We start from the raw sequence: 15,160 nt of genomic DNA, 5'->3' as shown, positions 1-15,160 counted from the left end.
TGTTTCAGAAGAAGAAAACAGATCCCGTTTCCGCTTCTGTCTCGCGCGGTATTTGTCCTCAAAAAAAGACAGAACCGTGTCCTCGTGACCCTCTCACCGTCACTCTCCAAGCAGCACTGACGAGCGCGCGCACACGGCCACTTTAATATGTGTGTGTGTGTGTGTGTGTGTGTGTGTGTGTGTGTGTGTGTGTGTGTGTGTGTGTGGGGGGGGGGGGAGCAGCTCCTTCTTCTTCAACACTCTGATGAGCAGATGGCGCGCGCACGGTCACGCCCCCGCGCAGATGATTGACAGACTTCATTTCAGAAAGTGTTCGTGCACGCGCATGACTTTGATTCGTGATCGTGTTCAAGGTTTAGATTAACAACAGGATTATGGCGCCACCTGGTGACTGTGTATGTGTGTGTGTGTGTGTGTGTGTGTAGGTGTGTGTGTATGTAGGTGTGTGTGTGTGAACAGGATACACCCGGTTGACCAGGAAATCACTTTGTTACACACAAACACAAACTCTCCCTCTTTGCACCTCTTCCTGGAAATGATCACCTACACACACACACACACACACACACACACACACACACACACACACACACTCACACACACCCATACACACACCCACACACACACACACACACACACACACACACTCACACACACCCCCACACACACTCACACACTGTGTTTCATATCTAAACAAAAACAAAAAATGAGTGGCAGTGATGTCACCATAAGCCCCGCCCCCTACCTAGAAGACAGTCGTCATGACAACAGCCCGTAAACCATCGTCACTGAGGAGTTACAGTTACCTTCATTGGTAACTGCACTGACACAAAGTGACCACACGAGGCAGCAGCACAGCGCTAAACTATGACACATATGAGCGTGTGATTGACAGCTGCTATCATCCAATCAGAGCCGGGTTGCAGGTGAGTTTCTGCGAACTTCCTGTTTGTACGGCGCTAACGAGACTTCGGATTCTTCTCGGTGACGTCGCAACGCGTTCAGCAACATCAAGTGAAAGTGCAGCTCTACGCGTCTACGAACAAGTGTACGAACTCTACGCGTCTACGAACAAGTGTACGAACTCTACGTGTGTACGAACAAGTGTACGAACTCTACGCGTCTACGAACAAGTGTACGATCTCTACGCATCTACAAACAAGTGTACGAACTCTACGCGTGTACGAACAAGTGTACGAACTATACGCGTGTACGAACTCTTCACGTGTATGAACAAGTGTACGAAAAAGTGTACGAACTCTTTACGTGTAAGAACTCTTCACGTGTACGAACAAGTGTACAAACTCTACGCGTGTACGAACAAGTGTACGAACTCTTCACGTGTATGAACAAGTGTACGAAAAAGTGTAAGAACTCTTCACGTGTACGAACAAGTGTACGAACTCTTCACGTGTACGAACAAGTGTACGAACTCTTCACGTGTACGAACAAGTGTACGATCTCTACGCATCTACGAACAAGTGTACGAACTCTACGCGTGTACGAACAAGTGTACGAACTATACGCGTGTACGAACTCTTCACGTGTATGAACAAGTGTACGAAAAAGTGTACGAACTCTTCACGTGTAAGAACTCTTCACGTGTACGAACAAGCGTACAAACTCTACGCGTGTACAAACTCTTCACGTGTATGAACAAGTGTACGAACTCTTCACGTGTACGAACAAGTGTACGAACTCTTCACGTGTACGAACAAGTGTACGAACTCTTCACGTGTACGAACAAGTGTACGAACTCTTCACGTGTACGAACAAGTGTACGAACTCTTCACGTGTACGAACAAGTGTACGAACTCTTCGAGGGTACGAACAAGTGTACGAACTCTTCACGTGTACGAACAAGTGTACGAACTCTACTGAACGTTAGCTCTTTAATGTTGAAGTGGGCGTGTCTCTTTGGTGCTGAAGCGTTTACGGCCTCTCGCCGCTGTGGGTCAACATGTGGGCGCTCAGTACGTCCACCGGCCTGAAGGAGGCGCCACAGACGCTGCACTGGAACGTCTTCTCGCTCCGTCCGGGTCAGTTCCACTCACCTGTCCTCAGCAGCGCCTCCTGCAGGTGGTTCTGTCCCTGCAGCTGACTCCGCCTCCAGCAGAAGAACCGGACCTTCAGCCAGGACCATCGTCCACTGTGGAGCAGGAAAACAACAATGCTGCCCCCTGCTGGACGGGAGGAGACTGGACATTCACTGAGAAAACCATTTTAACACCATTTTAACACATTTTCATCAAAATAAAGATTTCTGAAAGAAAAGAGTTTGAAAAACATGTTTTTAATGTAAAAAAAAGAGTGAACATGTTATTAAAGCTGGAGTTGCTGCTCCTCTGCTGCCTCGTGTGGTCACTTTGTGTCACTGATGTAAATGTGAACAAAGGATTTCAAAAATAAAACATTTGAAGTCACTTTGTTCCACTCGTTTGGCTCGAGAGCGCCACCTGTGAAACACTTGTGGATCACAACTGCAGTAATCCGGAGTCTGAACCGTCTTTTCTCTGCTGCTCTGAGTCCTGATCCAGGTCCAGTCGGGCCTCAGCGGCGCCCCCTGCTGCGTGGACTTTGAGGTGTCCGTTGAGCGACCTCTTGGCCTGGAAGCTGCGTCCACAGAGCCTGCAGGAGTATGGCTTCTCCCCGGTGTGGATGAGCAGGTGTCTCTTCAGATCCACTTCCTGCATGAAGCCCTTCCCACACACCTGACACAGGAAGCGTCTCTCCTTGTTGTGGAAGCGTACGTGTGTGTCCAGCGTCTGTTTCTGCGTGAAACCTTTTCCGCAGACGCTGCAGGAGAACGCTCGCTCGCCCGTGTGGATCTTCAGGTGCGTCTTCAGGTTCCCGCTCTGGTTGAAGGATTTCCCGCAGAAGCGGCAGCTGAAGGGTTTCTCCCCGGTGTGGATCCTCAGGTGCATGAGCAGCGCCGCCTGCGCGGGGAAACACTTCCCGCAGATGTCGCAGGTGTTGTTGACGTCGCGGTGGCTGCGCAGGTGAGCGGCGAGGTTAGTGGCGGCCTGGTACTGATCCCCGCAGAGACCGCAGCTGAAGTTAGGACCCTGCAGGTGAATCTCCACGTGCTTCAACAGCAGCTTCTTCCTCACAAACGTCTCCTCGCACACTTTGCAGACGTGAGACTGCGGCGAGCGTCGGCGCCGCCTCGGCGTCTGAGCCGCGCCGTCGTGTTCGCTCTCCACGTGTCGCCGCAGGGCCGTTTTCTTCTTGAACTCCTGAGCGCAGACGGCGCAGCGGTGAGCGGCGGCGCCGCTGTGCGCCTGCATGTGGCGCTGTAGAGACGTCATGTGGAAGAAGGCGCGGCCGCACTGCTGACAGCGGAAGGCTTTCCCGTCGGCGTGGACGCGCATGTGTGACGTCAGGTTTCCCTTCTGGCTGAACATCTTCCCGCAGACGCTGCAGGTAAACGGCTTCTCGCCCGTGTGGCTGCGCTCGTGCAGCTCCTGAGCCAAGATGGACGAGAAGCTCTTGTCGCAGAAGCTGCAGGTTTTACAGCGTTCCTGATGACGCTGCAGGTGAGCGAGCAGCTCGGCGGCCGAGTCCAGGCGCTCGCCGCAGTAACCGCAGCGCTGGTCCTGGTTTGAGGCGCAAAGCTGCAGGACGTGTTTGAGCAGGAAACCTTTGCCCTGGAGAAGACGACCACAGACCAAACAGCTGAACCTCTGACCTCGTGTCACTCTCTTCACTCTCTTCACTCTCTTCACTCTTCCTCTCTTTCTCTGTGGCGTCTGTTCGGCCGAGTCGTCGTCGCTGTGAACGACTGAGCTGCTCACAGAACCAGGAGGGTTTTCAGAGGGGGATCCTGGTCCTGGACAGTCCACTTCAGTCCGGTTCAGCTTGGTCTGGTCCAGGATCAGAGACTGAGGCAGATCTGAGGAGACAAAACAGCAGAGTGACGTCACATGATGGAGGTTAAAGGTCAACCATTGGTCAGTTAGTAGTTTCTGTTTAGAACTGAAGACAAACAAACAACTGTTGTTTCACATGCTGTGAGTCTGGGTTTTAAACAGCAGAGGGCGCTCTTTGACCTGCTGAAGTGAAACCTGAGGCCAGATAATGAGGTCAAAACTATTTATGATAAAAGATATCGTTAAGAACACGATCACGTCTTTATCTCAGTGTTAAACTCAAGTTCGTAAACCACTCACTCTCCCACACCAAAGTCACTCACTCTCCCGCACCAAAGTCACTCACTCTCCCGCACCAAAGTCACTCACTCTCCCACACCAAAGTCACTCACTCTCACCCACACCAAAGTCACTCACTCTCCCACACCAAAGTCACTCACTCTCCCGCACCAAAGTCACTCACTCTCCCACACCAAAGTCACTCACTTTCTCACACCAAAGTCACTCACTCTCCCAAACCAAAGTCACTCACTCTCCCACACCAAAGTCACTCTCACCCACACCAAAGTCACTCACTCTCTCACACCAAAGTCACTCACTCTCCCACACCAAAGTCACTCACTCTCTCACACCAAAGTCACTCTCACCCACACCAAAGTCACTCACTCTCACCCACACCAAAGTCACTCTCACCCACACCAAAGTCACTCACTCTCTCACACCAAAGTCACTCACTCTCCCACACCAAAGTCACTCACTCTCCCACACCAAAGTCACTCACTCTCTCACACCAAAGTCACTCACTCTCCCACACCAAAGTCACTCACTCTCCCAAACCAAAGTAACTCACGCTCTCACACCAAAGTCACTCACTCTCCCACACCAATGTCACTCACTCTCCTTCACCAAAGTAACTCACGCTCTCACACCAAAGTCACTCACTCTCCCACACCAAAGTCACTCACTCTCCCACACCAAAGTCACTCACTCTCCCACACCAAAGTAACTCACGCTCTCACACCAAAGTCACTCACTCTCCCACACCAAAGTCACTCACTCTCCCACACCAAAGTAACTCACGCTCTCACACCAAAGTCACTCACTCTCCCACACCAAAGTCACTTACTCTCCCACACCAAAGTCACTCACTCTCCCACACCAAAGTCACTCACTCTCTCACACCAAAGTCACTCACTCTCCCACACCAAAGCCCATAGAGAAAACCAGTGATTTTAGCTCACAGGGACACAGGAGCTGCTGGTCCTCTGCTGCCTCGTGTGGTCACTTTGTGTCACTGAGTTAAGTCTAAAGTAAATATTTTAAAATCAGTCATTGTAAGTTAGTGATGGAGGCAGCAGTGGATCAACAACTCCTGTGAACTCCTGTGTGCTGTGATGTTAAAATCACTGGTTTACTCTATGGACTTTGGTGTGGGAGAGTGAGTGACTTTGGTTTGACACAAACGTGAATAGTCTGTGTGCAGCAGCCTGACCTCTGACCTCTGACCTCTGACCTGCTGTGTGCAGCAGCCTGACCTCGGGCTTCAGCACGGCCTGGAGCAGCGCCCTCTGGCGGCAGACCTCCTCCACGGTGTCCTCAAACAGAGCTAGGATGTCCTCCGCCGCCGCCGTTAGCCGCTCGGTGAGCATCGCTCTCAGCGCCGGGACTGGAGCTCTTTCTTCTTCTTTGTTCACCTGCAGCAGAAAGTCTTCAGCGGCGGCGATGATCCGCTCATGGACCGAGACCCGCAGCTGCTGAACGGCGCACATTTGACCGCTGTTTGTCTCTCACTGCGGACAAAAGACACGGAGACACAGACAGTGAGGGACAGACAGAGACGGAAGTAAACACACGGAGTTCCGCGTCGACGACGGTGAGTCAAGCGCGGGGAGCGAACGGCGACCTCTGCTGGACTGGAGGACGAAGAGGGAATTACACGAGTCTACAGCGACAATATTCAACATGGATTCATGAGCCTGTGTTTACCACAGTACAAGTACACAGAGTACACACAGAGTAAAAATACACAGAGTAAAAATACACGGAGCACACACAGAGTAAAAATACACAGAGTAAATATACACAAAGTACACACACACACAGAGTAAAAATACACAAAGTACACACACACACAGTAAAAATACACAGAGTCAAAATACACAAAGTACACACACACACACAGTAAAAATACACAAAGTACACACACACACACAGTAAAAATACACAAAGTACACACACACACACAGAGTACTCATACAGAGAGTACACAGAGTAAAAATACACAGAGTACACACAGAGTAAAAATACACACACACACAGAGTTAAAATACACGGAGTACACACACAGAGTACTCATACACAAAGTACACACACACACACAGAGTACAAATACACAGAGTACACACACACACAGAGTACTCATACACAGATTTCACACAGACAGAGTACAAATACACAAAGTACACACACAAGAATACACACAGAGTACACACACACACACACACAGAGTACAAATACACAGAGTACAAGTTAAAGGGTGAGTTTGTGCTGTTTTCATGTGGCTGTGACATCAGAGGTCAGAGGTCATTGAAACACTGTGCTGTGAGCGCCCCCTGCTGTTAGTGTGTGAATAAAGGAGCAGGAAGTAGATCCTCAAACATTCAAACAGACTTTTATTGACGTCACATGATCAGGAAGTGATATTCAACTGTTTATATATTCATATATATTTATATATATCTGAGCTCGAGGGTTCTCACAGGGTTCTCACAGGGTTCCTCAGGGTTCTCACAGCGCGGCGCTGACTCAGCTAAAGACAGAGCGTCTTCGTCCATGACGTCGTCCACCACATGTTGTTTGTCTTCATCACGTCTTCACTTTACTCGCTCGTTGCCTCGTCTGAGTACATCAAACAATACAGGGCGTGAAACCGTAGGTGGCGCCGTAACAAACGAAGAGCTAAATATCAGCTGAACTTTGTCTTCTGTCTCACTGTGAGACAAAGACGTGAATCAAAACATCAAACATTCTCACTTTTAAAAAAACCTTAACTTTTTACAGTTGTCCACAGGGTGGCGCTGTTTTAAAAACACAACTGACTTTTGCCACACATTTCCTCTTAAAATGTCTTTCTGAACTTTAAAACTATAAACCTCTGACCTCAGGACCACCTCACAGTGGACTCCTGTCCCGTGGTGAACTCCCGTCCCACCATGGACTCCCGTCCAGCGGTGGACTCCCGTCCCACGGTGGACTCCCGTCCCGCGGTGAACTCCCATCCAGCGGTGGACTCCCGTCCTGCCGTGGACTCCCGTCCTGCCGTGGACTCCCGTCCCGCGGTGGACTCCCGTCCCGCCGTGGACTCCCGTCCCGCCGTGGACTCCCGTGCCGCGGTGGACTCCTGTGCCGCGGTGGGCTCTTGACGTCCTCACAGCTGGATGAAGTGGCTGTGGACTTCCTGTGGTTTCTGTGTGACAGAGTCTGTTGGACTGCGTCCCCCCGCGTGGACCTTCATGTGCGAGTCCACCGAGCGTTTCTCCTGATAGCTCTTCCCACAGACGTGGCAGCTGTACGGTTTCTCCCCGGTGTGCGTCAGCATGTGTCTCTTCAGGTCGATCTTCTGGACGAAGCCTTTGCTGCAGAGCTCGCAGCCAAACGGCTTCTCCTTCTTGTGGAAGCGTTCGTGCGTTTCCAGCGAGATCTTCTGGCGAAACCTCTTGCCGCAGAGGCTGCAGATGAACGGCTTCTCGCCCGTGTGGATCCTCATGTGAGAGTCCAGGTTGCCGATCTGGCGGAAGTTCTTCCCACAGACCCGGCAGGTGTACGGTTTCTCTCCAGTGTGGATCCTCTTGTGGACGTCCAGGTGCTGGCTCATGGTGAACTTCTTGCCGCAGACGTCGCAGGAGTAAATGCGAGGTTTTCCCCCCGTGTGGCTCTTGATGTGTCTCCTGAGGACGGTGTTCTCCATGAACGTCTTCCCACAGAACTCGCAGATGAACGGCCTCTCGCCGCCGTGCAGCTTCCTGTGTCGCTCCAGAGAACCTTTCCTGGGGAAGTCCTTGCCGCAGTCTTTGCACTGGAAGGGTTTGTGTCCGGTGTGCGTCCTCATGTGGATCTCCATGTCCCTGAAGCTGGCTCCACAGATGTCGCAGATCCTGCTGGTTTCTCGGTGGCTCTGGATGTGGATCTGCAGACTCTCCGGCGACTCCTTCTGGTCACCGCAGACGCCGCAGAGACACTCTTTTAAATGAGTCTCAGCGTGTCGGACAAAGTTCCCTTTATTGTGAAAGCCGCTCCCGCAGACCTTGCAGCAGTGTGACGCAGTCAGGCTTGGTTTGGAGCGTCGGCTCCCCCTGGTGGACACTCTGTCCGCGTGGCTCAGACTGTGCTGCTTCAGTTCGGCGCTCTTTGAAAAACCTTTGCTGCAGACGCTGCAGCTGAACGCCGTCTGTCCAGCGTGGACCTTGGTGCGGTGTCTCTCCAGTGAGCCGGCGTGACTGAAGTCTTTGCTGCAGACGCTGCAGGTGAACGGCTTCTCTCCGCTGTGCAGCCTCAGGTGCGTCTCCTGAGCTCGGATGGACGAGAACTTCTTGCCGCAGACGTTGCAGGTGGTGCTGCGGTGAGTTTGGAGGTGGAGCTTCAGAGCGTCGCTGCTCTCCAGACGCTGACCACACACTCCACACTGACCTCCCACCTCCTCTGAGTGTTTGTCCACGTGTTTCATCAGAAAACCTTTTCGCTCAAACATCTTCCCGCACACTCGGCAGCAGAGAGACGGCGTCTCTTCGTCGTCCTCGTCCTCCTCAGCAGGACCGTCCTCGGGGTCAGAGACAGATGTCCCAGGAGGAGACGTCTTCATCTGGACGCCAAAGGACACACACAACTCTGCAAACATGAAAAGACATGAGGACAAGTGTCTTTATCAGTGTGTGTCTGTCCATATACACACACATATATATACACACACATATATACACACACTCACACATATATACACACACACATACATATACACACACATATATACACACAGACACACACATATAGATATTAACACACACACACAGACCCGCAGACACACACATATACATACACACACACATATACAGACACACATATACACATATACACACACACATATATACACACACACATATATACACACACACATATATACACATACATATATACACATACACACATATATACACACACACACACACATATATACACACATACCAGTTTATAGTTGACATTTATTGACTTAATTATCTCGATATCATCGTGAATCAGTTACTTCACATGAGCACGTGACTTTATGTTTGTTTGTCTGTCTCGAGGACACTCACCTGTTCCCTGTGCTGTGGAACTGTCCCCGGAACTGTCCCCGTGACTGTCCCCGTGAATGTCCCCGGTCTCCTCCGGGTCTCTGTGCCCGGCCCTGGAGGCTGTGAACGCGGTGAAGATCTCCTCCACGGCGGCGGTGATGCGCTCGGTCAGCAGCCGCCGGAGGTGCTGTGGCTCGGGCGGCGGAGCTCCGGTGAGGAGGCGGAGGATGTGGTCCGCCGCGGCCGCCAGCTGCTGCTCCACCGCGGCCTTCAGACTCGGGTTCTCCGCGCGCCTCCAGCGTTTCTTCGACATTTTCGGCGAAACAAAGAGCGCGATGTAAACAAAGCCAGGTCACTTCCGGGTTCCCCGACCGACGCGGCGTCTTTGCGTCATGACGTTGTTTGACTCTCGTGACGTCATTGTCTGCGTCGAAGGAGGGAATGTGGCTGCAGAAGTGCTAGTGCTAGTGCTAGTGCTAGTGCTAGTGCTAGTGCTAGTGCTAGTGCTAGTGCTAGTGCTAGTGCTAGTGCTAGTGCTAGTGCTAACAAACCTGTGCGTGAAAACTTGCAGCACCTGAGGAGGGGGTGTGGTCCAGCCGCTGTCCATGGTGCTGAATGGACCTTAAACTGCATCACTTTTCAAATGTGTGAACAGAAAAGGTTCAAATGTTCACATCATTGTTTTTATAGAGGTTAGTCTTAAATGTGTTTACTGTGTTGTTTATGTACAACACAAACATATTCAAATTATAATATTAAATAAAAATATTCACAGAATAAACATCTAACATGACTTTGTTCTTTTTCAATGTTTTTATTTTTAGAATCCATCTGTCATCTGTCAATCATTTTCTCCATCCATCAAATCTTCTTTTATGGTTCAAAGTCTTTAAAGCCAAACGTATCTGTGACCTGTGACCCCACACAGATGCTAACCCACCACACAGATGCTAACCCCACACAGATGCTAACCCACCACACAGATGCTAACACCACACAGATGATAACCCCACACAGATGCTAACCCACCACACAGATGCTAACCCCACACAGATGCTAACCCCACACAGATGCTAACACCACACAGATGCTAACACCACACAGATGCTAACCCCACACAGATGCTAACACCACACAGATGCTAACCCCACACAGATGCTAACCACACACAGATGCTAACTTCATGTAAATGTATAATATATGAAAGTACTATATTGTGGAATAAAGACTTAAGAATAAAGTATTTTATTGACAAACGTTTTTATTGATTTGATTCTTAAAACTTAAAACAGATTAGAAGACAAAGATGAAACTTTTAAAACTCTTTCACTTCTTTTTCTTCACAAACGTCTTTTTCCTGAAAAACAACATTTATATTTAGATTCTTCTCTGATCTGCCTCACATGACCACGTATCTATCTGCTGCCTCGTGTGGTCACTTTGTGTCACTTCGGGGTTTGAAATCCTTTGTTCAGATTGACCTCAGTGACACAAAGTGACCACACCTTCTCAGCAGCAGGGGGCGCTCACCTGGTTCTCTTTCTCCTCCCTGTCCCTCCTCCTCCTTAGCTCCGCCTCCACCATGTTGAAGAAGTTGTTCTCTGCGTTGAGGATCAGCTGATGTGCTGACTCCTCCCCCTCCTCCTGACCTTTGACCTCCTCCTCTCGACTCTGAGCTGAACGACTTCTCTCCTTCAGACGAACTTCCTTCTGTCGAGTTTCCAGGATTTTCTCTCTCTTCGTCTCACGCTCAAACATCTGCACACAAACCAGGTCATCGCTAGGCCACGCCCACACAGCATGTACAGGCCACGCCCACACACACACCATGTCTAGGCCACGCCCACACACCATGTCCAGGCCACGCCCACACCAGCATTTATCACAAATGGTTTTCAGTTAATTGTCTGAACGTCTGAACGACTGAACGTGTGAACGACTGAACGATTGAACGATTGAACGTGTGAACGACTGAACAACTGAACGAGTGAACGACTGAACGTCTGAACGAGTGAACGTCTGAACGAGTGAACGTCTGAACGACTGAACGTCTGAACGACTGAACGACTGAACGTGTGAACGACTGAACGACTGAACGACTGAACGACTGAACGAGTGAACGACTGAACGTCTGAACGAGCGAACGTCTGAACGTCTGAACGACTGAACGACTGAACGAGTGAACGACTGAACGAGTGAACGACTGAACGACTGAACGACTGAACGAGTGAACGACTGAACGTCTGAACGAGTGAACGAGTGAACGTCTGAACGTCTGAACGACTGAACGAGTGAACGAGTGAACGACTGAACGTCTGAACGAGTGAACGTCTGAACGTCTGAACGACTGAACGAGTGAACGTCTGAACGTCTGAACGACTGAATGACTGAACAACTGAACGACTGAACGAGTGAACATCTGAACGTCTGAACGAGTGAACGAGTGAACGTGTGATTTGTTTTCCTCACCGCAGCCAGAAGACTCTTCTCGTTCTTCTGGACAGTGGACAGTCCAGGACAGATCTCCAACAGTGTAGCTCCGCCCTTCTGAGAACCACACGCTACAAGACGACCGTGATCCTGAACTCTGAGACTGTAGAGAGACTCTTCACACACCTGAGGACAGAGGACAGACAGAGGACAGACAGAGGACAGACAGAGACACACAGAGGACAGACAGAGACACAAAGATGACAGACAGAGGACACAGCGTTAGCAGGGACACAGACACCACATGTCTCTTACAGGGACACTCCAGCACCTTGACACTGAGCGTGGGGTGGTTCTGTCTCAGCAGGACGTCCCAGACGTCCAACACACCGTCCATCTTCACGGTGAAGAAGACGGACGGCCGGACTGGACTCCAGCAGGCGTCCATCAGGAAGGACATCTGATATCTGTGGACAGAAGCTGTGATTTAAACCTGAAAGTGAGCAGGACATCAGCTCCATCTGTCTCCGTGTCCTACTTGGTCCACATGATGGACGACTCCCTGATGTCCTCAGACCAGATGCGGGCGGTCCAGTCTCCCACGGTCAGGAAGTTTTTGGGGAAGAAGGGGTTTCTGTGCAGAGCGTAGACCGGACCATGATGACCCTCATACGTACTGACCATCTTCTCTGAGGGACTCTTAGCTTTTCTATTACAGGACACCACCACGCCCTGCTCTGTCCCCACAAGGAACTTAGTCGGCTGCAGAGACATGAGGCACATGAGAGAGACATGAGAGACATGAGACGTGAGAGACATGAGACATGAGAGACATGAGACATGAGAGACATGAGACATGATAGAGACATGAGAGACATGAGAGAGACATGAGAGACATGAGACATGAGAGAGACATGAGACATGAGAGAGACATGAGACATGAGACATGAGAGAGACATGAGAGACATGAGACATGAGAGAGACATGAGAGACATGAGAGACATGAGAGAGACATGAGACACATGAGACATGAGAGAGACATGAGACATGAGAGAGACATGAGACATGAGAGAGACATGAGAGACATGAGAGAGACATGAGACATGAGAGACATGAGACATTAGAGAGACATGAGAGACATGAGACATGAGGGAGACATGAGAGACATGAGAGAGACATGAGACATGAGAGACATGAGAGACATGAGACATGAGAAACATGAGACATGAGACATGAGAGAGACATTAGAGACATGAGAGAGACATGAGACATGAGACATGAGAGAGACATGAGAGACATGAGACATGAGAGACATGAGACATGAGACATGAGACATGAGAGACATGAGACATGAGAGAGACATGAGAGACATGAGACATGAGAGAGACATGAGACATGAGAGAGACATGAGAGAGACATGAGAGACATGAGAGAGACATGAGAGACATGAGAGACATGAGACATGAGAGAGACATGAGACATGAGAGACATGAGACATGATAGAGACATGAGAGACATGAGAGAGACATGAGAGACATGAGACATGAGAGAGACATGAGAGACATGAGAGAGACATGAGACATGAGAGACATGAGACATGATAGAGACATGAGAGACATGAGAGAGACATGAGAGACATGAGAGAGACATGAGAAACATGAGAGACATGAGAGACAGATCCACATAAACCAGATCTCACCATAGTAGCTTCATACTCCAGAGAAACTGCTCCTAAAGCTCTGTCCAGATTCTCTTCTCTGCCCAAGTCTAGAACCAGACGCTCTGTGGGAGCACTTGTCTTACGGATGTCCCACCACAGGATCTGAGGGACAGACAGAGACAGATGGAGACAGATGGAGACAGACACAGACACAGATGGACACAGACACAGATGGACACAGAAAGACACAGATGGACACAGATGGACACAGACGGACACAGACACAGATGGACACAGACACAGACAGACACAGATGGACACAGACAGACAAAGACAGACACAGGTGGACACAGACAGACAGACAGACACAGACACAGATGGACACAGACACAGACACAGGCGGACACAGACAGACACAGATGGACACAGACACAGACAGACACAGACAGACACAGTGTCCCCTAACCCTGACAGAATCAGTCAAACCTGTCCATCAGTGGACGCAGAGAAAGCGTCTGTCCCGGTCTTTGACTGCAGCCATAAGACTTTATAGACCGGGTCTCTGTGACTCTGGTCCACAGAGGAAACGTCCACAGCTGCTCCACCCCTGCGGGTGTCCCAGTACGCTGAAACAAACACACCCTGAGTTAACGTCACTACAGACAGAAAACTGTCCCCCGTCTGGACATGGACTCACCGATCTGTCCACTGTAGCTTCCTCCAATCAGAGTGTGTGAGTCTTTGGGATTATAATCCAGACAGATGAGTGGAGACGTGGGCTTCAGCGCCATCTCTGGTCTGTTAGGGTTCTCTGAAACATGGAAGGTCCTCATGTGAGGACATGAGGACATGAGGACATGTGGTCCTGTCAGGTCCACATGTCCTCATGTGAACGTCTCTGAGTTGCTGTCAGGTCCAGATGTCCATGTCTCACTCACAGATGTCACACATGTCCATGTCTCACTCACACATGTCCCACATGTCCATGTCTCACTCACAGATGTCCCACATGTCCATGTCTCACTCACACATGTCCCACATGTCCATGTCTCACTCACAGATGTCCCACATGTCCATGTCTCACTCACACATGTCCCACATGTCCATGTCTCACTCACAGATGTCACACATGTCCATGTCTCACTCACACATGTCCCACATGTCCATGTCTCACTCACAGATGTCCCACATGTCCATGTCTCACTCACACATGTCCCACATGTCCATGTCTCACTCACAGATGTCCCACATGTCCATGTCTCACTCACACATGTCCCACATGTCCATGTCTCACTCACAGATGTCACACATGTCCATGTCTCACTCACACATGTCCCACATGTCCATGTCTCACTCACAGATGTCCCACATGTCCATGTCTCACTCACACATGTCCATGTCTCACTCACACATGTCCCACATGTCCATGTCTCACTCACAGATGTCCCACATGTCCATGTCTCACTCACACATGTCCATGTCTCACTCACACATGTCCATGTCTCACTCACAGATGTCCCACATGTCCATGTCTCACTCACACATGTCCATGTCTCACTCACACATGTCCATGTCTCACTCACACATGTCCCACATGTCCATGTCTCACTCACACATGGCCCACATGTCCATGTCTCACTCACACATGTCCCACATGTCCATGTCTCACTCACACATGGCCCACATGTCCATGTCTCACTCACACATGTCCCACATGTCCATGTCTCACTCACAGATGTCCCACATGTCCATGTCTCACTCACCAATGTCCCAGATGTATGAGTCCAGGTTCACGTCTCTGCTCTGAAACTCTAAACATGATAAAGCAGTCGCTAACTTCCTGTTGTTGTCAGGATGCCAAGACAGACAAGTGA

General features: G+C 50.2%; 3 protein-coding genes across 3 annotated transcripts in view; all 3 read right to left on the bottom strand.

The window, feature by feature from the left end:
• Nucleotides 1-2,317: 2,317 nt before the first annotated feature.
• LOC310936298 (uncharacterized protein) lies at nucleotides 2,318-5,642 on the bottom strand. The gene is made up of 2 exons (XM_083900337.1): nucleotides 5,383-5,642; nucleotides 2,318-3,892 (listed from the first exon to the last, which is right to left on the bottom strand). The coding sequence occupies exons 1-2, from the start codon at nucleotides 5,636-5,638 to the stop codon at nucleotides 2,475-2,477; spliced, it is 1,674 nt and encodes a 557-aa protein (XP_083756463.1). The 5' UTR covers nucleotides 5,639-5,642; the 3' UTR covers nucleotides 2,318-2,474.
• Nucleotides 5,643-6,636: 994 nt separating this feature from the next.
• On the bottom strand, nucleotides 6,637-9,509 carry LOC310935715 (uncharacterized protein; the record flags this gene model as incomplete). Its single annotated transcript, XM_083899649.1, has 2 exons — nucleotides 6,637-8,753; nucleotides 9,218-9,509. The coding sequence occupies 2 exons, from the start codon at nucleotides 9,507-9,509 to the stop codon at nucleotides 7,297-7,299; spliced, it is 1,749 nt and encodes a 582-aa protein (XP_083755775.1). The 3' UTR covers nucleotides 6,637-7,296.
• A 1,002-nt stretch (nucleotides 9,510-10,511) lies between these two features.
• Nucleotides 10,512-15,160, bottom strand: part of dnai2b (dynein, axonemal, intermediate chain 2b) — a gene marked incomplete at both ends in the record, with an annotated part of 8,267 nt that continues 3,618 nt past the window's right edge. The window contains 9 exons of the mRNA XM_083899648.1: nucleotides 10,512-10,553; nucleotides 10,727-10,954; nucleotides 11,666-11,812; nucleotides 11,958-12,093; nucleotides 12,165-12,388; nucleotides 13,326-13,448; nucleotides 13,773-13,912; nucleotides 13,984-14,097; nucleotides 15,050-15,160. The exon at nucleotides 15,050-15,160 is cut by the window's right edge and continues 26 nt beyond it. Coding sequence (XP_083755774.1) covers nucleotides 10,512-10,553; nucleotides 10,727-10,954; nucleotides 11,666-11,812; nucleotides 11,958-12,093; nucleotides 12,165-12,388; nucleotides 13,326-13,448; nucleotides 13,773-13,912; nucleotides 13,984-14,097; nucleotides 15,050-15,160 — 1,265 coding nt within the window. The remainder of the gene's footprint in view (nucleotides 10,554-10,726; nucleotides 10,955-11,665; nucleotides 11,813-11,957; nucleotides 12,094-12,164; nucleotides 12,389-13,325; nucleotides 13,449-13,772; nucleotides 13,913-13,983; nucleotides 14,098-15,049) is intronic.

The sequence above is a fragment of the Microchirus variegatus genome (assembly GCF_963457635.1).
Source record: "Microchirus variegatus genome assembly, chromosome: 13".
NCBI classification, from domain to species: domain Eukaryota; kingdom Metazoa; phylum Chordata; class Actinopteri; order Pleuronectiformes; family Soleidae; genus Microchirus; species Microchirus variegatus.
Note: the sequence above shows the minus strand (reverse complement) of the source record. Positions and strands in the feature narration are given on the sequence as shown.

Coding starts and splice junctions, on each gene's coding strand:
- LOC310936298 (XM_083900337.1), bottom strand. CDS start 5,638: ATGTGCGCCGTTCAGCAGCTGCGGGTCTCGGTCCATGAGCGGATCATC. Junction 3,893..5,382: donor CAGGCTGCTGCACACAGCAG/GTCAGAGGTCAG, acceptor TTGTCTCCTCAG/ATCTGCCTCAGTCTCTGATC.